This window comes from Pipistrellus hanaki (assembly GCF_964339955.1).
Source record: "Pipistrellus hanaki genome assembly, chromosome: 3".
Lineage (NCBI taxonomy): Eukaryota > Metazoa > Chordata > Mammalia > Chiroptera > Vespertilionidae > Pipistrellus > Pipistrellus hanaki.
In genome coordinates, this window is record NC_140505.1 from 39,402,584 (window position 1) to 39,429,775 (window position 27,192).

The 27,192-nt window shown below is 41.4% G+C and overlaps 1 protein-coding gene across 1 annotated transcript in view; it reads left to right on the forward strand.

Moving 5' to 3' along the window:
* The window catches only part of ABCC4 (ATP binding cassette subfamily C member 4 (PEL blood group)), a 223,382-nt gene that overhangs the window by 100,880 nt on the left and 95,310 nt on the right, over positions 1 to 27,192 (forward strand). The window contains exons 14-19 of the mRNA XM_084876712.1: positions 1,207 to 1,303; positions 5,020 to 5,229; positions 6,902 to 7,042; positions 7,460 to 7,497; positions 7,930 to 8,024; positions 10,066 to 10,212. Coding sequence (XP_084732838.1) covers positions 1,207 to 1,303; positions 5,020 to 5,229; positions 6,902 to 7,042; positions 7,460 to 7,497; positions 7,930 to 8,024; positions 10,066 to 10,212 — 728 coding nt within the window. The remainder of the gene's footprint in view (positions 1 to 1,206; positions 1,304 to 5,019; positions 5,230 to 6,901; positions 7,043 to 7,459; positions 7,498 to 7,929; positions 8,025 to 10,065; positions 10,213 to 27,192) is intronic.

A 27,192-nucleotide genomic window follows, 5' to 3' on the forward strand; every position in this document is an offset into this window, starting at 1 on the left:
GAGTTGTGGCCGTATTCCTGAGATTTGCTCAGTGGGTGACTCGGGCAACCAAAGTGTGGCTAGAGCCCTGCCTGTGATCACTACTTGCTTAGCTGGCGGGGTTGTAGACCATTGTAGGATGCAGCTGGGTCTGAGTTCCAAGTGGTCTGCGTTTCAGTGTAGGAGCACTTTGAGGGGTTATTGTAAAAACAACTCCAACGTTGAATGCTGAGATGGCTCTTCATAAAAGAGTCTACGCGTCCTTTGGGCCACGGGGTAATTTTTGCTGTGATTTGGGCCATTTGAATTCTGTTCTTTAATTTAAAAAAATATATATATTTTTTATTTATTTATTTATTTATTTATTTATTTATTTATTTATTTTAGAGAGGAAGGGAGAGGGATAGAAAGTTAGAAACATCGATGAGAGAGAAACATCAACCAGCTGCCTCCTGCACACCCCCTACTGGGGATGTGCCTGCAACCAAGGTACATGCACTTTTCCAGAATCAAACCTGGGACCTTTCAGTCCGCAGGCTGACGCTCTATCCACTGAGCTAAACCAGTTTTGGCTATTCTTTCGTTTTCATATTCGGCAGGTTTTCAGTCCTAGCAAAAGAAGGTGTGCTTCCCATATGGGACTGGCAATATTGTAGGAACCCATCGAGGCTGCAACTAGCATTTATTTCTCTCTCTAATATTATTTAGGAAGAAGTTTCTAACACTTGCACTCTGGCAAAGGTTACTGAGAAACTAAGACTTCTTTCATTTGCTTAATATGTACACTTTAAGTCATAAATACTCACCCAGGAAACTGTCTTAAGAGAAATGTTCGTGTTCTTAGATGACACAGATCCCTCTTTCTCCTAGCCCTACACAGGGATAAAATAATTAGTATTTCAGTTCAGGTTTTGGGATCTTGATATTGCTCAATTGTTTTTCAGTGTGAAATACAATAAATTGTTAATCTGAGTTTTAGGTGGAAAAACAACAACATTTAGCATTAGTTTCCTCCTGCACTGGACTGCTATTTAGAATTTCTTGGTGGTGGTAGACTTAAGTTTGCTGCTGATGAGTTTGAGGACCCAGTTGGTTTCATTGATTTGTATTTGTATTTGAACCGAAGATCCTTTGACTACTGTGCTGTCTTTGTTTTCAAAATATATGCTTTTCAATTTGGAGTACCCATTAATGTGTTTTTGCATGCTGTACCTCTTGCATTTGTAGGTGTATTTGTCAAACCTTGCATGAGAAGATCACAATCTTAGTGACTCACCAGTTGCAATACCTAAAAGCTGCAAGTCAGATTCTGATATTGAAAGATGTAAGTAATTTCTAGAAATCTGAGAGCTTGCTAGCCCTCAGGCATGTGGAAGGCAGGGCCTCCCAGTAGGTCGCTGTTCTTATATTTCTGGTACACTGGCTCTTCCTCCTCACTTTTCCATTGCTATCTTCTCAGAGATTCTGCTCAGCCTTTGAGGATGAATTTCAAGACACTTAGAAAAATCATTATCACATCCTAAGCCATAATCCCTAAAGTATAAAAATTGCTGCCTCCCTTATTAAATTATAACTGTTTAGCCCTTAAATTATAACTGTTTAGCCTGGCCGGTGTGGTTCAGAGGTTGAGCTTTGACCTTAGAACCAGGAGGTCCCTGGTTTGATTCCCGCTCAGGGCACTATGCTCAGTTTTGTGGGCTCTATCTCTCCCTCTCACTTCCTCTCTGAAATCAATAGAAAAGTAAAATAAAATAAAACTGTTTTAGGGTGATGATGCTATTTCATTTAGAACTTTTTGTTTTCCTCTTCTACTATTCAAGTTGAAGTATGTTCTTTGGAAATCAGAGATACGAAGACATGTTTTATCCATTTGATTGTTATATGCAGATTTTCTAAAGTGTGTCTTCTATTAATGATGGAAGTGTGGTTGGGGAGAGCCACCCACCCCTCTCCCCTCCATTGGTTTGAGACACCCATGCTCCTGGTGTAGTTGGTTGCTAGTTTCACCGCACAGGATTTTCTGCATGCCTGATACATGTGGGAACCCATGCAGCTTGTCAGACAAGTAAGTCCCTGCCATCATGGGACTTCCAGCCTTTTGGGGGGAGATAACAATGATGAAAGTGACAGTGGGTGGGCATATCATGACTGCCTCCCCAAGGAGGGACCTGAGTGCCATGAAGGTGCTGATCAGGTAGTCACTAGGGGCAGGGCATCTGGGCAAGGGGCCCCATGGCAGGGAGCTGAGGAAGTAACTGACCTAGGAGGAACAAACAGGAAGGCCGGTGTGGTTGAGGCCAAGTGAGCAGGGAGATGGGCTGCGTGAGTCCAGGGCAGAGGAGTGTGTGATCTGAGGTGTGACTGTAAAAGATCCCTCTTGATGGTCACTGGAGAGGCACCAGCCAAAACAATGAGAAGTCTTAGTAAAGTTCAGAAGATGGAGTGATGGGCTTAGTCTAGTGTTGTATCAGTTTCTAGAGCCAGCACCACAAAATATCACAAGCTGGGCAGCTTTAAACAAATTTAATCAACTGTCCCGGAGGCTACAGTTCACAGTCAAGGTGCTGGCAGGGCCACGCTGTCACTGAAGGTTCAAGGGAAGAGTGGGGGTGGTCCTCCCTGACTCTTCCAGCTTCTGGTGCTTTGCTAGCCATCCTTAGCGGTCCCTGGCTTGCAGTCTCTGCCTCCATAGTCATGTGATGTTGTGTTGTCCCTGTGTCTGTCTGAGTCTCTTCTTTCTCTTTGTAAGGACATCAGTCATTTCGGGCCCACCCTAATCTAACACGACCTCATGTAAACTTGATTACATCCACAAAGACCCTATTTCCAAATGAGATCACATACACAGGTATCATGTTTAGGACTTGAACATATCTGTTGTGGGATAAATGGTGGCCCCAAACAGCTAGCATGCTTGGTGGGGTGGAGGTTAGTGAGAATTTTTAAGCCTTAGTGGTCAACACATCACTCCTTGGCTTGCTGGTATTTGTGCCTCAGTACCTCCATTGTTAACCCTTTTCTGTTCCAACAGGCCCTTGGAATTTCTTTCCTACGGATGGTTATAAAAAGGCAGTTCCCTGTGGTGCTTCTTCGCCACTCCTCCAGGGATAAGGAGCTCAGATTTCTCCAAGTTGAGAACCATTAAGTTCATGGGCAGAGGGGTGAAACTAGTGTGGTACATAACCCCAGTGTTGGCAGTATTGTGAGTACAGAATCAGGGCAGGAGAATAGCCTGTTAAGCTAGTCCCCAGGTGTTTTGGGGGTACCCTTAATGCTTCCTTTGAGGACATCACGCCCAGATTAGTACTGTCTAAACATGTGTCCACTGGTGAGCACCCTGGATGAGTTGGGTTCATCCTTACTGTTCACTTGGTTCCTCTCTCAAAGCAGAGGGGTTGGCTGCCCCCCTACACCAATCCCCTGTTGGAATTATCAGTGCTTGGCTGAGTAAAATTGCTATGTCTATACCACTAGCATCTCACAGATACTAAGTAGAAAGTGGTAATTTCATTAAGTGAGTTTGTATGCATTTGCCTCCGAAGTGGAATAAGACAGTGCTGATTTCAGCCCGCTGGAGTCAAGATGCATTGGCCTTCTGATGTTTCCTTTGCACTTTCAAGCAAATGCTTGTTGTCCTTTGGCCCCTGGCAACACAGTATACTCATGAATAATTTTCTAATTCTGCCATATCAGATGGTTTCCCAAAACTTTACGGGTTTTTCTTGGTGGCCCACCTTGGGGGGATGGACTGAGGGGGACATGAGGTGGGCTGGTCCTTTTTCCCTCTGATCTGCCTTAACCAAGGCTGACCTTTGATTTGTTTTGCACCTGGGATTTTGCCCAGTATTTGTTTACTGTTGAGTGAATCAGTTGAGTCTTATTCCACAGGGTGATAAGATAGTGAAAACATCTGCATATTTTTTATATAACTTTGTAAGGACAGGAAGTGTCACAGGTCTTCAGAAACATTACTTGATTGGCTGTAACTTGAGCAGTTGACTGACTTGGGAAAGTCTAATTGGCTGCTTGTACTTGTTCAGTTTTGTTTTCTCGGATTTGAGTGCGTCGATCCTGGGGTAGGTTTTGGGTTCCTTGCATAGGCTACTGAGGTATTAAGGCCTAATGGACTGTTTGTTTAATTATTTTAACACATGGAACATTGAACTTCCTGAGTTTTGGGGGGCAGTTTTAAAGACCATGAAGATGCAGCTCATGGGTTGTGTCCAGGGCTAGTCCCCACAGGTCTCGAACTAGCAAGGTCCATGACAGGCTCTATGACTGTGGTCTGCAGTGACTTGATGAGTGACTTTTACCTCTATAGGAGCACTTGTGCATAATTTTTTTAAAACAAATACCAATGCATAATTTATTTAATTTTTAAAATCCTCACGTGAGGACATTTCTCCATTGATTTTTTTTTCTTTTTCTTTTTTTAAAGAGAATGACAGAGATAGGGAAAGATAGGGAAATATCGATGTGAGAGAAACACATAGATTGGTTGCCTCCTCCACGTACCCAGACCTGGGCCAGGGAAGAGACATGTCCTTGACCAGAATCGAACCTGGGACCCCTCAGTCTGCAGGCCAACACTCTAGCCACTGGGTCAAACTGGCCAGGTTGTGCATCAATTTTAAGTTGTTGTTTTTTCCTGGACTATCCTCCCTAATTGTGTTCTTTTCAAGTCTGCTTGTTACAAGTGCTCAATTTCCATGTCATCTAAAAAGATTTCTGATATTCTCACCAATATCTATGCTCTTGGCTTCCTTAAATGGCCATGGTAGTTCTATCAGTGATATCTACTTTTAATACACGATTCCCCATTTCCTTCATATGGTCTAGTACCTAACATAGGGTTTAGCAGAGAATGCTCAGTTCCACATTGAATTAAACTAGATTTGTTAACCAGAATTCCAGACTGATCACTATTTTCTTACAAAAATCATAATTTAAGACCAATGAACATTTCTTGATTAGTATTGCGTCGGATTATTATTATCAAATGCAAATTGATTTATCTCAAATTCCTTATTTTTATTTTAGGGTAAAATGGTGCAAAAGGGGACTTACACTGAGTTCCTGAAATCCGGGGTAGATTTTGGTTCCCTTTTAAAGAAGGAAAACGAGGAGGCTGAACAAGCTTCCATTTCAGGAAGTCCCAAGCTGAGGCACCGCACCTTCTCAGAGTCTTCAGTTTGGTCTCAACAGTCGTCTAGGCCCTCGTTGAAAGAAGGTGCCCCGGAGAGTCAAGCTGTGAGTATCTCCTCTGGCCACATGCCCTGGCTCTGTCAGCTCTTAGTGGCCTCATGGACCTTCATTCTGCTCTGCCCATGACATTTTAATTTGTCCCAAAGTAGATCTCGAGGTTCCAGAGTCTTAACCCATGGGCTTTGTAGAATTAAAACAGAATGAAGGGAGCACGCCCCATTGGGGTTCTCCTTTGGTATGGGATGGAGGAGATTGTAGACATCGGTAGTGGATGTCCCGCTGTCAATTCCTAGGTGTATGTGGCTCACAGTGATTGATGTTAGCATGCAAGTTTATCACTGGTTAATCCTACTTGCTCTGGTGGCCCCAGGCTTCTCTCTTGCAATCAGAGTCTTACTTTGGAGACACCCTCAGACTGTGACCTGCCTTGGCCCTCATAAAATCAGCTACTTTTACTTATTTTTTTTTTGTTGTTGCATTGATTAAAAAAAAAAAAAATCCTTTATTGTTGAAAGTATTAAATATGACCCCCTTTTCCTCTCCTTTTAGCCCTCCCTCACACCACACCTTCACTACTCTATTGTCCATTAGTTATGCGTATATGCATACAAGTTCTTTGGTTGATCTCTTCCCACCCACACACCCTCCCCGTCTTTCCTCTGAGATTTGACAGTCTGTTCCATGCTTCTGTGTCTCTGGATCTGTTTTGTTTATCAGTTTATTTTGTTCATTAGATTCCACATGTGAGTGAGATCATGTGAATCTATAATCTAAGTCCTCCACATGGAAGTGCAGAAATGCACTAGATCTTCCTTAAAAATATTCATTGTATTCTTTGATATGTGAACATTACTACCCAAATCCGGGACTCGGACTATTCAAGTATTCAAATTAGTCTCTCACATTTGAATCTCGGGAATCACTCTTTTCAACAAATTGATTCAGTTCATATAGTCCCCCTTGTTATTCAAACTCTGATCACTCCATCTCAGTGTTCAGACTCAGTTTACTGTATTTAGCCAATATTTTGAACTCCTCCTGTGTTTCATATTTACATTATTGAGTGACACTAATAGTGATACATTGGTTCCCTATCATCTCTATATATATATAAAAGCCTAAGTGACCGCCCAACTGTCTGACCGTCTGACCAGTAGCTATGACATGCACTGACCACTAGGGGGCAGACTCTCAATGCAGGAGCTGCTGAGTTGCGGTGACTTGGCAGCGAATAAAGTCTGATTCCAAGAACCAGTGTCACCCAAGAACCACCCTCTCACAATCTGGGACCCCTCAGAGGATGTCAGAGAGCTGGTTTTGGTCTGATCCCTGCAGGCCAGGCTGAGGGACCCCACCAGTACACGAATCCATGCACCAAGCCTCTAGTTTTGTATATTATTTTGGGACTTGCTTCTGCATTTATACTTGAATCCAGTATGTTGTGCATGTGCTGGAAATCATGGCATTAAGCAAAGGCATAAAACAATGTTAACCTTCCTTATTTCTAAAGATTCCAGGAAGTGGGATGGCTGGGTCCAAGGGCAACTGTGTATGTGGTTAGATCTTTCCACACCCCACTCCCTAGGAGATGTACCATTTTGCACTTCTACCAGTACATGTGATGTGTATGTTTTCCCACGGCTTTGCCAGTGGAGTGAACTTTTGAAATTTGGGCATCACTTAAAGTTTTGTCTCTCACTGCCTTTTTCCTTCCCAGATTGAGAATGTACAGGTTGCAGTAGCCGAGGAGAGCCGTTCCGAAGGAAAAATTGGTCTTAAGGCCTACAAGAATTACTTCATAGCTGGTGCTCACTGGTTCACCATCATTCTCCTTATTCTTGTCAACATTGTGGCTCAGGTACCTAGGGGCTTTGGCTTTGTTTTGTGCCCTCAGCTTGATATTTACAGTAACATTTACATTTATACTGTATCTGTTCATACTATATTACTGTATTTTGCAGTTCACTTGGATTTGCATTGAAATATACTATTTGTGGGGATCAGAAAAAGTGATGCCTACTGGTGTCGCATGTCCATTGCAAGGAATTTCTAGGGGGAAAAACGGGATGCCTTTTAAAGATTTAAAAATGTGCTGTGCACTTACTTGACCTTTTGTTATCGGGGATGTTGGGTTTGGCATAACCGTGACCTGAACTTGAAGAACCCTCCCATTTTCTGGGGCCTTTCCATTACTCATGTTAGTGAGTGACAGTTTTTTGAGTTGAAAAGTCATGCTAGAGTTTGATCTTTGTGTGTGTTTGTTTCCCTGCCCTAGCTCTCCTATATTCTTCAGGACTGGTGGCTGTCATACTGGTGAGTTATTTCTGGGCTGGTTGGAGGTGCTGTGAAATCGAGGTGAAGCCTCCCTCCCCCGCAGAAGCAGGGGGCGGGGGTAGGTTGGGGTGCGGGGGTTTGCTCAGCCTTCTCCTCTAGACCTCACTTAGTTTCCCTGAAGAAAAAGAAAGTTCTTGCTGGTGGACCATGACCCGCCCCTGGTCTTTACTATGTCGGATTCTCAGCAGGGTCTTCGCGAACAATTCTGAGACCTCAAAGTCATGATTCAAATTGAATTTTTATAAGGTAGACAGACACCCACAGAACCCTGGGAGCTGGGAGTCATCTTCTAGCATACAACATGTCTACCCCGTTGGGGATAAGTGGTTTTGTTTTGTGTTGTGTTTGTTCGTTTTGGTATTTATCTAAGTTCCATCTGTAGTTTAATATTTTTTCTGCCTTGTTCTATAGGGCAAATCAGCAGAGTGCTGGGAATGTCACTGCAAATGGACAAGGAAATGTAACTAAAGAGTTGTCTCTTGACTGGTACTTAGGGATTTATTCAGGTAAAGTGTCATCACTTGGTCTATTATGTGAGAGTTTGAGGTGCTTACAATGAGCCTGTGTGAGGAACTAGGCTTCCGGGAGTAATTCAGTAATGTCTTCACAGATTAAGGGTCTGAGTCGTATTTACTCTTGTGAATTAATTAGAATAATTATTTTGAAAAATCTACTAGAAGAAAGAGGTTCAGTGAAGACTCTTAATTTGCTCAGTACTGGATTTTGGAAGTTAAACCGGGATTGAGCATTCAGAAAACCAGCCACCGGAAATATGTGGCTATTGTCTATTCTAATAGGTTGCTTTAGCTAAATCTTATATTATTATATGGATGGGCAAGGGGATTAGAAACGGATCCCCACCCTCTGGTCCAGATTGTTCCAATTCTGTGTGAATAAAGCCTGGCTTTTGTTGAACTTGGATGCAATCCTCTGGCAGCAAGGCCCCCCAAATAAAGCAGCATTATTCCCTCGCAGGTATGCAAAGCTTCCCTCACCATGCTGCTCGGCACTTGGGCTTCACTAATTACTTAGGAGGGAAGCTAACCAGGGAGAAGCCCTGTGTCTGGGAATTAGGCTGCCTTCTCTTTCTTACCTCGAGATCACAATGTTATCGCCTTCCCAACTGTGGGAGTAATTTAACATTTGGCTTGCCAGGCCAGTGTTAACACCAAGCTCCATTTTCACAAGAGTGCTTAGAATGTAGGTAGCATTCCATACTTTTTAAAGGAAATCCTCATCTAAAATGTTAAGTATCCTCACTGGAGACACGCATGCATGCTCTCCTCAAAGCTAGAGTGAGTCCTGTTGGTAAGAACCCACTCATTGAAATGTGGTATTTATTTCATTGATCACTTGCTAAGAAATCTAAATCCGTTTGCTGTTTACCTTCCATATTGGTGGACAATGGATGACCTAAAGGAAGAGGGAAATGATTCTGTCATATATTCATGGAGTATAATAGGCTATGGACAATGCCTGTTGATGGAATTAAAAAATCTGACCAGCTTTCAGAGTTTGAACAAATGATGTGTTATCTGAAGGGGGGAAAAGTACTTAGTGGAATATTGATTGCAAAAGTTATCCCTACTTTATGTAGATGTGTGGCTTCCAGAGATGTTAGGAGAGCTATGTTAATGTGCAGAATAGGTATTCATTTATGTCACTAATAAAATAGTATATAATTTAAAGGATTATGTCCATATGAGATGCTTTATTTATATAAATCACTTAGTGAGATTAGTCACTCATTCAGATTAATTATGTTATAATATGCTTTGTATTTTCTCGAAATTCAGTTATTTAAGAGGTTTTCTAATTGCAACTTCAGATGGTATTTTTATGTTCTTTAAAGGCACTTGGGCATTTTTTACAAGGACATGGTCAATTATTTCTCCTGTTCCCTGTTAATATCACATGCTGGTATAAAAACATACCATAATTTTAGAGCATGGGACATGTTATAAGTAGTAAGATTTGGAATATGGAGAAGGGAAGATCAACTGCTTTTTATAATTGTCTTTATTTTGAGTTTTTAATAGAACATGTAATTGAATTAGGAAAGACTAGAATGAAACTATACTTTACACCTGATTCCCTCTCTGCGGGGGCGCATTCCCCCCCCCCCCCCCGTTCCTATTTGAGAGAAAAATAAATTATTTTATAGTCTTTATAAATGTATCTTGCAAATGCATTAAATTTTTAAAAAAATGTATTTTATTGATTTTAGAGATGGAGGGAGAGAGGGAGATAGAAACATCAATGATGAGAGAGAATCATTGATTGGTTGATTCCTGCTTGCCCCCTACTGGGGATCGAGCCTGCAACCCAGGCATATGACCTTGGCCGGAATCGACCAGGGACTCTTCAGTCCGCAGGCCAATGCTCTATCCATTGAGCCAAACCAGCTAGGGCAAATGCATTAAACTAACAGAGCCCAGATCCTTTATGGAATAGAATACACGACCTCTTTATAATCCGCCTGCCACCCGTTAGCATTGTTGAAGGGAGTGCAGAGACCTCGTGCTGAGGGATGTTTCTTCGTTTCAGGTTTAACTGTGTCTACCGTCATCTTCGGCATAGCAAGATCTCTGTTGGTATTCTACGTCCTAGTTAACTCTTCCCAGACTTTACACAACAAGATGTTTGAGTCCATTCTGAGAGCCCCGGTACTGTTCTTTGATAGAAATCCAATAGGTAAGTCAGACACCAAGTTAATTGGCAAATATGTCTTATTAACACACTTAATGTCCCGATTGCGTTTCACTGTTTGAAAGTGGAGGCAACGCTTGGAGCCAAATCACTTTGTGTGTTGATTCGCTTTCTATAAAGAGCTTCACTGGTTTCCTCCCAGAGAAAATCGGAATAGAGGGGCATATGAGCTTTTATTCCAGTATGTGTGTGTGGAAAGATAAACGAACATTCACCCTGCGAATGACTATGGAAGCCATTTGCTGTGTGCCATAGGAAACACCATGCATGCAATGCAAACTTATTTAAATGTAGTTGACTAGCTGCCTAAACGTTGGCTGGCGTACAGGTAGGCCCTTTTCACAAGGAGTCTCTCCCCATGAGACAGGCTGTGTGTTTCCTTCATTGCCCACCCATCTCTAAAGCAGAGCTCTTCACCAGCTCTCTGAGGTTGACCTAACATGGTTATGAAAAGCTAATTAAAGTGCAAGCGGGTGAAATGCAGACATCCTATCCTCTTCAGTAAAAGCTATGAACTATAGTTTTAAACTAGACTTCTGGTTACATATTGGAGGCTTGGTCCTACCTGCCAGGTGGGCTGCCCGGAGTAATTTTGTTGGTATGAGTGTACCTGCTGGTTTCCAAGCGGTGGGTGCCTCCGCCCGGTGGCCTTGACCTGTCCTGTTTCTGAGGGTGGACCCCGAACTGGGTTCCTATGAAGAGGTAGGCCATGAGCATGCATCCCCACTCTGTCCAATTGGTTAGACTTGTGGTGAAGCCCAGGGCGCCTTTGCTTTTGCAGGTAGTGATGATTGACAGTTTTTGCAGGTAGTGATGATTGACAGAACCTGTGGAGGCAGGGAGGTGGGTTAGAGGGAGCACACGGGTAGCCTTGGTCTGGCTATTAACTTGCCATGTGACCCGGGCCAGAGCATGTAGGTATTATTGGGTAGGCAAATCTCAGAGCAGGTAGCTGTGGTTAAAAGTTGTGGCCTCCAGAGCCCACTGCCTGGTGTGAATTCCTAAGTAATAACCGGTTATAGTTGCATTGATATTTATGTGTTCTAGTCACTTAATTTCTCTGTGCCTGGGTTTTCTCCTCTGTCACATGCGGATGCTGTTCATACCTACCTTGCTCAGATATTGTGCGAATTCAATAGGTTGATAGAATCACCATGGTGCTCAGACCATGGCCGGTGCCTGGTGACCTTGGCAATGACACCTCAGCACCTCCTCACCTGTGAGGTGGAAATGACTGCCGCTCTGTGTTACAGGACTGTTGTGAGGATGTAATAAGACTCTTCCGGAAAGCGTCTTGTGTAGATTTAGTCAGCCCATGTTTAGTCAGCCCATGTTTAGTCAGCCCATGTTTAGTCAGCCCATGTTTAGCCCAGGCCTGTGCGAAGCACCAGGAATTGTCAACTGCAAAGGCACCCACCATGGACAGTGTTCTGTAGCTGTGGTTAGAAGTGATCCGAAGACTTAGGTAGTCTTTTTAAAAATATATATTTTGTTGATTTTCCACAGAGAGGAAGGAAGAGGGATAGAGAGCTAGAAACGTCGATGAGAGAAAAACATCGATCAGCTGTCTCCTGCACATCCCCGCCCTCCCCCCTGTGCCCCCCCGCCCGCCCCCCCCCCCCCCCCCCCTCGGGATGTGCCCGCAACCAATGTACATGCCCTTGACCAGAATCAAACCTGGGACTTTTCAGTCTGCAGACCGATGCTCTATCCACTGAGCCAAACCGGTTTCTGCGACTTAGGTAGTCTTAAAGTTGCTCCACTTTGCCAGTTAATGTGAAAACTACAGCCATCAAGTTTGGAGCATCAAGTGGGACTGCATTTCTGTCATCACTGCCCCTGAATACTTGCGACCACCATTAACCAGACCCTTCATGTGCAAGACCCGTGGGCTTCCCCACTTGCTGGTTTATTCAAAATTCACAGATTTGGGGACCAAGTCTCAATCTGCGAGGTTGCTCATCGCAGAGCGGCACAATAACGCTTATCTTGCCTCCCCCTCCTGCATCTATTGCAGGACTTGACTCCGTCAAGAAAATAGTAGCCCCCGTAAGTACACCAGAGCTAGGCCTTGCTTGCCCAAAATGTTGAGGGCCTATGAGTTATTTACTCTTTCAGTGGTAGATTAAGAGGTGCTTTGAATTCAAGAAAATTTTTTATGTGGTAGATTTTTAATTTCCATTTGGATAAAAGTTTTGTACTTCTGAAAATGGGAAGATCAAGCCAAAACTATGAATTATGCCTCCTCGTTGACATTGATTCTATATACTTTAATAGTTATATATTATTTTAAAAAATTCCCCTCTAGAGTAGTGAGGTACGCATGTTCCATTTCTAAGTCCATTACATGTTCACAAGTGCCTCTAGTAGTGTTGCTCCCCGAGTCACAGAGTGTCCCCTGAGCAGCATGGAGCCTGGAGGGAGAGATACTTTCTGTTCTGCCATTGAGAGCTCACTCTTAGAGAGACCCAGGAATCAGTGTGTTCCCGTGAGCTCAGGGTCCTGACGACCCCCAGATTTTATAAAACCGAGGGGACAGTTAGGCTTTCGTCCGTGTGTACATAGGCTCCTCAACTTACGGGGTTACCTCCGGTAAACCCATGTAAGTTGAAATTGTCATAATTGTAATTATGTAAATTGAAAGTGCACTTAATATAACTAACCTAGGAAACACCAGAGCTTTGCCTAGTCTACCTTAAACATGCTCAGAGCACTCACCTTAGCTGTCAGTTGGGCAAAATCATCTTGCTTCCGCTCCCCAGCATCACGGGAGAGCATCGCATTGTATATCACTAGCCTGGGAAGAGAGCAAAATTCAATATTAGTGGAGTATGGGTTCCTACTGAATATAGGAAGTCAAACAATCTTAAGTCTAAACATTGTGAGTTTGGGACTGACTTTAGTTTTTAGCAAGCTGGACTTGGGTGGGGACTGGTACAGAAACCAGAATTCCAGGCAGAGGCCCGGACCATAGCCCTGCTTAGATTTGTGGAGGACTTTCCAGAGTTCCCTTCCATATTCGCCCCCCAGTTCCAGCTTCTGCCATAATATTCCCAATGACTCTGACCAATGATCCTGATTGTAGCGATGTTGTTTACACTCATTCATGGGTGCTTCCAATCCAGATGTGTTGTCTCCCTTCTAGTATTTTCTCCCCGATCCCCATGCATTTTGTTCGTCATCGGGGGACACTTTGCAAGTTTGCAGAGGACCAGGCCTTCAGGGCAGGGTCTTGAATCGGCCACCGGCTGCCCTGCCAACATCCAAGTTCACCCACTTGGACTTAAGCAGAAGAGCAAGGGGACCTGGAAGTGCAGGTTTCTTCTCACTAGCAGAGTTTCTCTGAATGTGAGCCGTTCCAGAGCTGATCTGTAAGAAGGTTCCATTGCTCCAAGCTGCATGACTATGTTGCTCTCCATTTTAAATCCATATGGTTGCACGAAGTTACCTTGTTCAGTTGTCTATATAACATGACACTTTCTTGTGTACTGATATTTCATATTCTTATATATAAGTTGTTTGGGTAAAACTTGAATCAACTGGTGTGAGGCCTCACAATGGCCAAAACTAGTTTTCTTCTTTTTACCTTCCTTGCTCTCAGCCATCTCTGTTTTTTATTCTCTCCCCCTAAGATGTATTTTGCTAATAGTATTGTGTGTCTATTTAAGAGCCGCACATTTTCAGCTGCCATAATGTTTCCTACTCATTTTGATCGCAACTTGAGTTGTCTAGTGTCACATGACGTTTCCCCGTGCTGTTGACCTTTGTCCTCCATCATCGTAGCTCCTTTCAGTTCTATGAGCTTTTAACACAAGGGTAACGCAATCCCAGGTCAGCAGTAAGTCCTTCAAAAGTTACGAGATAATTTCTGTTTTAAATTTAAGTCCTGTTTTCCTTGCAAACGCAGAATTCATTTCATTTTTTTACATCCGGCACTAGAGGGCAGCATGATCTACATTATCTCAGGGATTCAGTGTAAGCAGGGCAGCTTGCTGCAAAACCTGGTTGTTTTTCTTTGAAAGCTTTCTTGGAAATTCCATTTTTGTAGGTTGGGTCTTTGTAGTTTGTAGTGTTGATGTGAGATTTTAAAAGCAATGTCGTGGTGGTTTATAATGTTTGACACATTAAACTCTTTGGGTTTATAAAACATCACTCCCAGCACCGTCCCAGAATATCTACGGTAGTATTTCAAACAAGGTTACTTGGATTTTTTTAATTGACACCTTCTTTGCTAGTAACCAGGATAGGCAGCTGCTGACATATTGACTGGATGTATTTTAGTTGCGAAAGGGTAGAATATAGTCATTTGTATGGCCCGAGTCAAACATGAGTTCAGGGAGACAGATGAACCAGTTTCTTCACTTTTCTTCCCCACCATGAGCCAGCAGAGACATTTTATTCTTATCAAGTCTCTTGAATTTCTCCCTTTGTTTTGGAGACAAGATGAGTGCATAGTGTCTTGTTTTTTTTTTTTTTTTTGTTTTTTTTTCATGCCTAACTGTGGTGACATACACTTGGCTGAAAGGGTTGACTATAATGAGTTCTAGACAAATATTTTGCTTTCAATGTGTTAATTTGGCTTTAAGAAACTGAGCTGCTGGTGTCAGTAGATGATGTTTGTTTACTATTCTCTCATTTTGGCTGTGGCCAGTATGTTCATGTCACATGACTAAATTTTGTACAGTGGTGTGTGTGTGTGTGTGTGTGTGTGTGTGTGTGTGTGTTTGCTTACTTATGCATCCAGTGTAGAAAAAAGTGCAAATTCATATTATTTTGCTCTTTTTAAAAAAATATATTTTATTAATTTTTTACAGAGAGAAAGGGAAGGGATAAAGAGTTAGAAATATCAATGAGACAGAAACATCGACCAGCTGCCTCCTATACACTCCCTATTGGGTATGTGCCCGCAAACAAGGTACATGCTCCTGATCGGAATTGAACCTGGGATCCTTGAGCCAAACCAGTTAGGGCTCTTTTGCTCTTTATCAATCAAGTTAAGTTAAGGCTAAAACACTATAGAGAGAAAAGTAAACATGCTACTACTGTCTTTTGCCATTTTTACTCTTCTGATGGAAGGTACTTGTCCCCATTGAAGTGCATGGGAAATGAATGTTTGCATTGGAGTTTCCCTAATCAAAAGGTTTAAGATTTCCAACCTGCCTGAGTGGAAAGTGAGGCTCGATAGGTGATTTCACAACCGAAGATACCCTGGGTTAGGATGTGCGTTGAGTAGGAGTTGAGGGTTTGGGGGAAGAGGGTTTGAGCCATTGTTCTGATCCTTCTACCTGGAAATGGACTCCTTCGCATCCAGTGTAACTTGCTAAATAAATACCTTGCAGAGAAGTGCAAAGTGAAGTGGCATCGCGAGCTTTTTGTCCTATCAGGGAACCTGTCTTGCTTTGCTATTCATAAAATCAATCCTCAACATCCCTGTGCCTTACCAGAAAGGAAGAGTCGTCAGTAGAGAAGGAAGATAATTGTAAGGATACCTATCTGTTCAGTTCAAATGACCACTGGGGTTAGTGCTAAATGCCTATTTTTAACAAGTATAATATTTCAGCACTGTCAAAATTACCTTGACGATAATAGACCTGTTAAATTATAGCTCTATAAGTTAGGAGGTGAGATGGCTTTGCTTAGCACACATTCATCTATGCCTGTTCACACAAGTGATTCTGCTGAGCAGGTAGCATGTTAGAACAAGAAATACTGGTCCTAAAACCTCAGATTTATGGTAGGTGTTGTTTTGACACAGCATCATTCAGACGATTTACAAGGCAAGGCTCCGTGTTAAAATATTTCACCAGTGTCATCATTCGTCACCGACATAAATATTCAGTGGTGATGCTTGAAAATTGGTAATATGCCCATTCATGCCAAATCACTGGCTATGTTTCCTTTCAAGTGAGATCTTTTTGTGGATATGGTTAAAAGAAACGACGATTTTTCTTCCTTGAGAGCAGATAAGCTGCAAGAAATCGAGAATAAGAATAACAACCTTCCTGACAGCTTTCATGTGCTCATCTTGCCCAGGTTGCTTTTAGTTCTGGCTGAAGTCCTACAGGCTTTTTGTTTTCTTCTTCCTTTCCTTGCTTAGTGCACATTGTAAAGGACATATTTATAAGTACATTAGCTAAACAGGCTTTTTGTGTTCAAAGGAAGAAGTTAGTCATCATCAGAGAAGCTTTGTTGCAAAACAGAAACACACATTTCCCCTTTCATTTTTCCTTGTTAATAATAACAAATGCAAGTGACTGTAAAGGGAGTCACACAAAAGATTGCATCAATCATAGTGATTCTCAATAGCCACATAAATATTATTTTTTCAGGTCTGAATGAAACAGCTAATAGTTTGAAGTAGGTGTGGTAATTAAATCCTGTCGGGCTGTCACATATTAAAAATAATGTTTTTTCACATAACAATGGTTATATGTACTTAAACTCTTATCAGGGTGATATTAAGTCATATTTTATGGGAGTTGCTCACTTACTACTAATAGAATCATAAAAGCCTTTGTTACGAGTTTAAATAGTTACATAATTACATGTATTTGCTTAATATTGTTATTTTGTCAGTAATCTCTATAAAGGTGATTATTATGCCCTTGACCACGGCTGGTAAATATTGTACCATTTTGGTGTGTATTTTTAATCTGTTAGAATGTTCTGATTACTCTTTATTCGTGTGTGTTTTTCTCCATGGTAATCATACATGAAAATACTGACAACTTAATAGCGAAAAAAGCACTGTTTGTGATTGTCCAGTAAAATATTACAAAGATAAGATTTAGGAAGCCTGTGCCTTGTTCAAAGTTGTTTTGTAGTCATGTAATCTCTGGATAATGTAACGATGGTATTTTACTTGCTTTCCCCCCCCCCCCCCCCCAAATCATGAATATATTAAGTGGTACATATACATCTCTCATAAATTCACTACACTACTCTAATATTTGTGGCTATGATGTTAATGCCCCCAAACTCCTAGGTTTTTAATGGTTTGCTGTCCCCAGAGCTTAGAGCTATGCAGACTTTGGTACTCAAGAATTCCTTGGTGTATCCCATTTTCTGATATTAATATGCCCAATCATTTGGTGTTATATGGGATATGTGGTGTATGGTGTTTTATAAATTGAATAATTTATAAGGTTTACAAATCATTTAAGTTATAGTAATTCAAATTCTGTCACTTAAAAGCCTCTTTCTCCCTCCCTCCCTCCCTCCCTTATTACTTCAACATTTTAGCTTTTTGTGATAGAAAATGCATCAGTCTTTTTTTTTTTTTTATGGCATAGTTCATTGCTTTTGTACAACCATTTCCAGAGAAATTAGAATAGCTTTTTGGGCCAGTTCCCACATGAATAAATATTGAGAAGTATATTACTGAGAAGCTAGTATGTATAAAGCATAGTCTCCTGACACTAAGTGAGAATCGATGAGGATTTGCTGGATTGAAATTCTGTACAGTTTTGCTATAATGTCAAGTGCTTCCCCTAAAATATGTGTGTGTGTGTTTGTTGTTAATGTGCCTTATTGATTTATTTACTTACTTTTTGTTAATTCTCAATCGAGGAAATTTTTTCCATTGGGTTTGAGAGAGTGTGAAAGGGAGAGAGAGAGGAGAGAGAGAGAGAGAGAGAGAGAGAGAGAGAGAGAGAGAGAGAGAGAGAGAGAGAGAGAGAGAGAGACATCGATGTGAGAGAGACCCAATGATTGGTTACCTCCCATAAGTGCACCAACTGGGATCAATTCTGCAAACCTCCAACCCAGGTATGTGCCTTTGACCGGAATTAGTTTGTGGGCCAATGCTCTAACCACTGAGAAAAACTGGCTGGAGCTATTTATATATTTATTTTAAATTATAAGATTCTGAAGAGAAACCAACAACTAGTTATCTGAGACAGTTACAGAGGCAGCGAGTGATCCTTGGGTACCTCTCTGATGCACATCCCTTAGTTGGTTCTTGTTCTACACTCAGGTCCCTGTGTTTTCTCCTGGCGGTGCTCTCATAAAAGAGACAACTGGTGAAATAAATCACTTTCAAATCACCCAAAGAGCATTTGTTGTGTTTAATTTTTGAATTCTTCACCCAGATAGTTCCCATTTCCAGCTTTAGAGTTCAGGCTTGTGCCCTTCCTCAACAAACAGCTGCTGATTATTGGCATTTGTCACTTTGTTTTATGAATCTATTTGGATTTACTCTTCTCATCAGTAGGTTCATCTTGGTTGTCACAGAGACCAACGGGCAAACTTTTCTTTTCATTTTATAACCGAAATCTTCATCTTCTTTTATCATTTCTTCCCTGGCCACTTTATTGTAAACATTATCATTTGTTTTGCCATGAGGAACATGGGGAGAGGGGGCGCGGAAATCCAAATATTTACGACATCGGGCTTGACGTTTCATTTCACAGAGTTTTGGTAGAGTTCTTAATCACATCTTTATAGTCCTTGTCAAAATTACAGTTAAATTATAATTTAGGTAATTATGTGTTGACTGCCTGTCTCTCCTCTTAGCCTTGGGCTCTTTATTAAGTGTATCTATTGTGTTACTAGGAAAGCCGCTGAGCCCAGGAATGGGCACGTTGTAGCTGATTAGTAAGTATTTGCAGGCCGGATAGAAGCGGGGATGGTTTCAGGAGTGTACTTGCACCTCTCTGTGCCCCACCCATAAAGAGCATTGGAGCTTTACAGTGTTGAAATAGAACTGGAGTCTTTATCTTATCCTTTGTTTTTATATTCAGTTGAACTCCCCCCTATAATTTATTTTCAAATGTAGAATTTCTAATCGGTCATTTATGGTGGATTTTGCTTCTGTTATGTGATGGCATGAAGAGAGAACCATATATATTAGTTCATGGAACAAGGACTATTCAAGTTCTGTTGTCTGCCAGTCAAGGAAACGAAACCATCAAACACCTGATACATTTCTTTGGGGATTAGTTGTGCGTTGAAGATGAATGTAGGCAGTGAAATATTTGGTACTTTGTAGTTTTACCTGATAAAAACTACATGCCCCTAAGAAGTAAACAGGAGGACTACCTCCATTCACAAACACCAGCAAGCTTTTTAAAACTGTTATTGGATAGGGAGTTGAGAGGTAGGTCAAGAGGTTGCAATGTCCCATTTCGGCTAGAAACCTAGATTTGGAATAGCTGTTCCAGACCCCTCATTTCTGTTGGCCTCAAGTTTCTAAGAGGTAAAAATGGGGATTTTTTTCACTCATCAAGTATTTATTGGTTATCTACTAGTCGTCGGTTGTGGTCCCAAACATTGGGGCAAAAAGTCCCTGTCTTGGAGACATTTCCACACTTAAATAATTGCAGATAATGGATGGTTTCTCTCTCTCTCTCTCTCTCTCTCTCTCTCTCTCTCTCTCTCTCTCTCTCTCTCTTTAAAAAGACAATATTCTGATTCCATATAGAAAAGATAGAGATAATCAATAAAATATTTAAAAAAAAGAAAAGAAAAGACAGAGATTCAAAATTTACTACAGAGATCTTGACTCAAGCACACACATAGCACACTCGCCCTCACCAACATAGCCCTATGGCATATTTCTTTTTCACAATCAATTACGTAATCGGTTGGCCTTGATTTTCCAAAATTTCCAAAAAGTGTTCTGGAAATTCAAGATGAATTGTTTTCAAAATGAAATCATACCAGTGGGAGTGTGAGAGGAATTTAGGAAACAAAGTAAGTGATTCTTTATTTAAGATCCTAATCTCTAAGCTTACAGCAAACTCAACCTGGTTTCTAAGCAGACTGTTGACTAGACTCACTTTCCTGACCCACCAGGGACTCTGGCTGCTGGAACTCATTTCAGATCAGTGATAGGGAAAGGAGAGGGCAACCAGACTTCCAGTTGTTGCCCTGCATAGGTATCTACATGCAGTTCTCTTTGGGCCTTTTAGAAGTGGGTTACAGATGTTTGAATGGAGCTGGATTTTCTTCTCCAGTAATATTACCATGAAATCAGCTATGATCTCTTCTCAATCTTGGTAACCAGGACTAAACTTTTAGAGACTACCTCCTCATTTAATACCAAGAAAAAAGATGACAAGCTTCAAAGTACACTTTGAGTGGAAGTTTATGAAAATACTGTGGTTAAATGGAAAGCTATCATGAAATCAAGTTCTCTGTTCTGGAAATATTTTCCTTTCATTTTTTTTTTTACATTTGCATTTTAATAGATTGTATCACATGGGGAAATGTTTCAACTTCTTGAACACCTGGAAAGTCTATTTTAGACTTGTTATGTGTTTAAGAGTCTTTATCCAGACATTTTCCAAACACAATCCTGCTCCTCAGGAGAGGAAAATCCTGCCTCCAGGTCAGCTGCTGGTGGAGAGCGTGCGGCAGAGCAGCTGTGCAGCCAGGGCTTCTGCCCTGCTTGCTTTTCAACCTAAGGCCCAGGTTTTTAAAGGATTTCTCTCTGAACTTCAAGTGGAAGTTTCTAGAAGTCAATAATTAGTTAATGATTTCTCTCTGAACTTCAAATGGAGTTTCTAGAAGTGTTCTTTTGATTCAGGGACTGATCTCATCCTTCACCCACTTTTTTCTTCGTCTGCACAAAGGTAGTTGAACAGATATTACAGGGTATGTGGAGTTGTCTTCACAAATAGTATTTCCTCCCACATATAATCCCATATATTTAGATCAGCAGCAGTGCTTTTCGGACATCATCAGAATCATGGACTAATTTTTTTTTTTATTACCTTTAAGTATTTAACAATGAACTAAGAAGGAAATAGTTGCTTTCTTATATAGAGTTATTATATTCTTTTTCATTCTTTTTCCCCCTGTTGGTGTCAGAATTGCCTGGGTTAATAACATTTATTTCTTTGACAGGAACCATTAAATTATTCTTCCTTTTTTGGAGGATAAAATGGTATTAATATCTTTAAATTATATCTTATGCTAATATAAATCTTCTCTGCATTTTCTCCTTTACTTTAAAAAGGAGTCAACAAGGTTTAATGAATTCCACCAATAAGCGGTCGTATAGACAGAAGTATTTCTTATTGGTGCCAGCTTTTAACTTTAATCTTGACATAGTCTTGTGAGTGAAAGGAAAATAAAAACATTTCAAGAAGGTGAGTAATCAGTGTTACTAGAAAATTGTTCTTCTTGACTTCAAGATTAAATAAATAGCTGTTGACATAAATAGCCAGAGTAATAAAAGGGAGCACCTGTGTAATCCAGACAATCAGTGGTTTTATCATACAATCAGATAAGCTGCTGTTTATTCACGAATCTTCATCTTTAACCAGGTGACTAGAGTTAACACATACATTAGAGAATTCTAAAAATTGGGTTAAGAAGCCTTAATTCCCTTTGATGCCAAATTTCCCATCCACTTACATCGCTTTTCACAAATGAGACACTATAGGAGTTTAATGCTTAATAGTCCTGGCCTTCAGGAATGTCGTCTTCTCTCAGTTCTTGTATCAAAGTCGATAAATTTTCCAGAGAAGATCAAGGTTTGAAATTGTAGGTGACAAAATAAGTACCTTGCAAGTTCTGGGATATTTAAACAAATATATAGCCTCTCTTCTCTCTCCCCTTACTTCTCTTGTCGAGTTTTTATTTGATGTCAGCCGAGAGAGACCTTTGGTTGTAGCCATTGCGACATTATTACCAGGCAGGGAGTTGAGAGTTAGAGATGTTGCTCAGTCCCGTCTCCTCTAGGAATATGACTGTGGGATACCTGGGCCAGTCACTTCGCTGGCAGCATCAGGATCCCCAGGTTGAAGCACAGTTACATCTCTAGCAGCATTCAATATGGTGTGGGGTGGGGTCTGTGTGTGAAAATGAGAGAGCTCTCTTTTTGTTAGATTGCCACACCAAAATTAGATTCAGATTGAGATGTAAAATGTATAGTTAGAAAATTAGCCAGCAAATAAAGTGACCTTTGACTCTCTTCATCACCAAATCGGATTGGTTTTCCTTTATTTTCCAGTAGTGGTTTTGAGCTACCATGTGATTTGTAATTGGTGTGCCTCAGGGAGCCCCCATGGTAAAAGTAAAAACAACAGCCTTAACTGGTTTGGCTCAGTGGATAGAGCATCAGCCTGCTGACTGGAAGGTCCCAGGTTCGATTCCGGTCAAGGGCATGTACCTTGGTTGCGAGCACATCCCCAGTAGGGGGTGTGCAAGAGGCAGCTGATCGGTGATTCTCTCTCATCGATGTTTCTAACTCTCTATCTCTCTCTTCCTCTCTGTAAAAAAAAAAATCAATAAAATATATATTAAAAAAAAAAAAAAAAGACAACAGACTTTAGAATCAGCCCTCCTGAATTTGCATTCCAGCCCTGAACACTACTATTGGGGTGGGGTGGGCGGTAGTAGTATGGTAATAGTCCTAGCATCTTTATGTGTATGAGAATTAATATATGTAAAGCATTTGAAACAGTGCCAAGCAAATAGCTGATATTGAATGATTTTTTAACCAGGTGCCATGATAAGTATTGGTGTTTTTTTGCACACACCCCCCCCCCTTTTTTTTTTTTTTTAACAAAATCCAAATGAATATGCAAATTTTGATAAAATAGCAGGGAGTTGGGGTGGACTTGTGTGTTTTCTCAGACACAACGAAAAACAGATAAATGACCAAGACTAACAAGCCACAAAACAAAATCAAACAGCATTTTTTTTTTGTTTGCTTGTGTTGTTTTTGTTTTCATTGAGGCTTTGCTTCACCCCAGAGTGCATTTTAATTTAACTGGGTTTCACAATGAGAGCTCAATTTTGCATGTAAGTACCAAACATCTGGTTTGCTTTTTGCTTGAAAATGATACGGATGAAGTTTATTACAGGTCTATTGGATAATTAAGAAAAGACAGTTTGAAATTTTATAAAATAAGTTCTAATTAAATAGAAAATTGGGATTAGTCCAGAGAAGTGGATATAGATAAAACCTTTGAGTAACAGGAACCTATTATTTTTTTTTTATATGCCATAACTGGTCAAATGTAGAACTTCTATCTGTTTCACTTTTTTTTTTTTTTTTTTTTTTTTTTTTAAAGCATGAAAAATGTCAAATTTCACAAGTGAAAGTTAAAGTTCACCTAAGGCAGTTTTAGATTGTAGAACCTTCAAATTTTATTCATGGGATATTTTTAGAGACATTCCGTGGTTTTGTTCACTCCAGGTAATTCTGGGCAGACCTTGTGCATTTTTATCAGATGGGCATCTTGATAATTTAAAACTCCCTCTTGGGCTAAATGTGGTTAAAAGCAGCCTGAGAAGAAAATGAAATCTGTGGTTAGTTAGTATAATTGTAACGCAGTTAAAGGAATAATAAATCTAATAGAACAGATACAACTCTTCTATATAGACTCCCCAATTAGCGTTAATAAACTAACAATTTAAGTGCCATACATTATTGGCTGGGTGTAATAGTAGCATTGAGCTCTATGAAGAAATACATAGATTTGGGCGGAGAGACCTAAATGAAAACAGAGTGCTTACTAGTTTGATACCTGCCAGCGATTCTATCATCCTGCAGAACTTGCCTGGAAATAATGTGATAGATAAAAGCAGAAGAGAACCAAAACCGAGCTGCTTGTAAAGATGTCAGAGGATTATTATACTAGTTTTCATGTACCTTCTCATGTTTAAGCGATCTCTTGCATAAGACAGATTTCTTCTGTGACAGTAATAATCTCGCTAGAGGCCTAATGCACGAAATTTGTGCAAGAGTGGGCCTTCCTTCCCCTGGCTGCCTGCACCAGCTTCCCTCTGGCACCTGGGACCCGGGCTTCCCTCAAAGCCCCGCCTTCATCTGGAAGGTCGTCTGGTCTAATTAGCATATTATGCTTTCATTATAGATTTCCTGGCAAACTGAAGATCAGCTGGAAGTATAATAAATTTGGAATATTTCCCCATGTCTTGTCATTTTATTGCAATATCATAAATTTGATAATTTCAGCTTATCAAAATATTGTCATTTCCATTGTCTCATTTCATCTTCCATTGCAACAAGAAATTTGCTGCAATCTCTAATTTCTCTGGAGCTTGTCAACAGAGATGCCTGTGCCTTGCCCGGTCCTCTTCTTATTGTCACCATAAGTTTTCTTGTGCGAACCATTGTAATGATGCCTGTAACTGGAAATGAAAGAACCATCCCAGACAGATTGACTCAGTCTGTTGGAGGGCCATTCCTTGTACTGAAGGGTTGCCGGTTCGATGGGCATTTCTCGCTCACGTGGTATATCCTTGTGCATCTCAGATGGATCTTAAATTCTTTGACTTTTTGGGAAACTTTGTGTTTTTTTATTTTTATTTTTATTTTTATAAAATTTTTTGCCAAATTTGAGAGTGATAAAGAATGCACCTGAGACCTAGGTAAAAAGTGAATTAACCAAAAAACTCTAAAGATAGGGAATAATTTGTTTTGGTCTGAGAAAAGAAAAACTTCCTTGGACTCTCCTCTGTTAACGTTTTGACGACATCTCGGTTTGACGGCATCCCAGGGTGTTCGAGAGCTGGGCCCATTTGGCCTGGAGCAGGCTTGTGGCTTGCAAATCCTAATGTCTTGAGGAATTAAAACGCTCTTTCCTTTCTGAAGTAAATATTTGGAATTTCAGAATTATGACTTGTGGGTGTATTCAGCTATAAGGAAACCTTTCTGTGATGAGCACAGGACTTTTCACCTATAGCCTGTGGGGTCCCTGACTGCCCTACTGCTTGGGATCCTGCAGGGTTTTGCTTCATTCTAGCCTACACGGGTGTTATTTAATGCCACCAAGTTGCAAATGCTGATAAGGAACACAGTTAAGGTCATGGTCTGAAAGAACTTTGATGTCCTGCAGAAGCCTGATTTTCCCCTAATATGCGTGAAAAGCTTGTGCAGTAGAGCTCTTAGGAGATGAATAAGTGTTCGTGTGGGTTACAATAGCAGACATACCCTGGGAGTGATGGTAATGCTTTCTAGAATATGATTTGGAGGAAAAGGGGGAAGAACTAGCTTGCTAAAATTAGTCATGGAAATCCACAAATACTAGGCCAAGAATATTCCTGCAAATGCATCGGCTGGGTTTTACCAGGAATGATGGACAGATATGTTTACAGGTCCTGTCTATTTAGAATTTCTGATTGTCTTAAAAGCTCAGCAAAGGATTTCCTTAAGGTTTCAAACCTTCTTCAAGCCCTTCTCCAATCTCCTTAGTTCTTAGTTTTTGAAAGAATGCGTGGAAAGCCATTACTCTGTGCATGTTGATTCTTAGGGCCACTGTACTGGTATAGGCTTTGGTAGCCTGGATGACTGAGAAGGCTTGCTGGTCGTTTTGTGTGCCAGTGCAAGAGAAAAGTCCTAGTTCCCCATCAGGACTGAATACACATGCACATTCCTCTGGCCATCCATACCTTGTTATTAGGATATCTTGGTGTAACATTGGTTAATAACATTATGTAAGCTTCAGGTGTATGATTCTATAATACAATGTTGGTATATTGCACTGCATCTCACTACCCTAAGTCTAGTCTCCTTCCTTTACCATGTATTTGACATTCTTTACCTCCTTCATTCTTTTTCCCTCTGGTTACCACCATACTGTTATGTGTGTCTGTGAATTTTTGTTTGCTTGTTTGTTGCTTTCTGCTTTCTATCCCTCATATGAGTGAAGTCATGATTCTTGTCCTTTTTTTGTCTGACTTATTTTACTTAGCATGATATTCTCAGGATCCAGTCACATGGTTGCAAATGAGGATATTTTATTATATTCTGTGCCTGGGTAGCACTCCATTTTATAAGTGTACCACATCTTCATTATCCAGTGGTCCATCAAATAACACTTAGGTTGTTTCCATGCATTGGCTATTGGGAATAATGCCGCAATGAATATAGTGTATATGTGTCTTTATGACTTAAGTATTTTCAATTTTTTTTTTAGTAGATACCCAGAAGGATCGTGTGTCATCTGGTAACTCTATTCTTAATTTTTTGAGAAACCACCATGCTGTTTTTCATAGAGTCTACACCAGTTTACAATCCCACCAGCAGTGCATGAAGGTTTCCTTTTCTCCACATCTTCTCCAACTTATTTCTTTAAAGCAGGGTTGGGGAACATCCAGCAGAATGAACATCTGGATGACCTCACTGTAACACGCACTGGTGCCAGGCCAACCAAGATGGGTTTCATGCAATTGCGGGGGCAGGGGGCTCTACGATGATCACCCCAAAGAGGGAGGCCCAGGCCACAAGTCGGTGGGGTGATCAATGTGAGGGGGGCCTCCATGAATGATTGTCCCAAAGGGGGAGGCCCAGGCTACCCAGCCGGCAGCACTGCAGCAGGTGGGTGGGGCCTCCCTGTGGGTGGGGCCTCCCTCTGTGCGGTAATTGATCCTGGAGCCCTGTGATCAATTGCCTCTAAGAGGGAGGCCCAGGCTACCAGGCCGGTGGCGGGTTGGTGGGGCATCGGCTTTGCAGTGATTGATCTGGGGTCCTTGCAATCAATCACCACACAGGCCTCCGGCTAGTGACACTGTGGCAGATATGTGGGGCCGGCCAGCGATTGCCCCGCAGGGGGAGGCCCAAGCCAGTCAAGCGATCTCACCCTGAAAATGGAGCCGAACGGTGGCAGGGGAGGAGGGGGCAGCGCTGCACAGGTGGCAAGCAGTGGCAGCGGCAGGGGAAGGGCCAGCTGTCTGCAGCCGGGGGGAAGGAAAGCCCTTATAGGCTCTGATCACTGGCCAGGCCCAGGGACTGTACCCCAGGGGTCCCAGATTATGAGAGGGCTCAGGCCGGGCTGAGGGATCACACACCCCATGCCCTGTGCATGAATTTCATGCACTGGGCCTCTAGTTATATTATAAATATCCATATGGCCTTTGGCTAAGAAAAAGGTCCCCCACCCCTGCTTTAGACTATCTTGTTTCTCATTTAGAGCCTGTGGAGGCCCATGGACTGCCTCTCCTCTAAGTGAAACAGGAGAATGGAGGCAGCCTCCCCCCACAGTTGAGGAA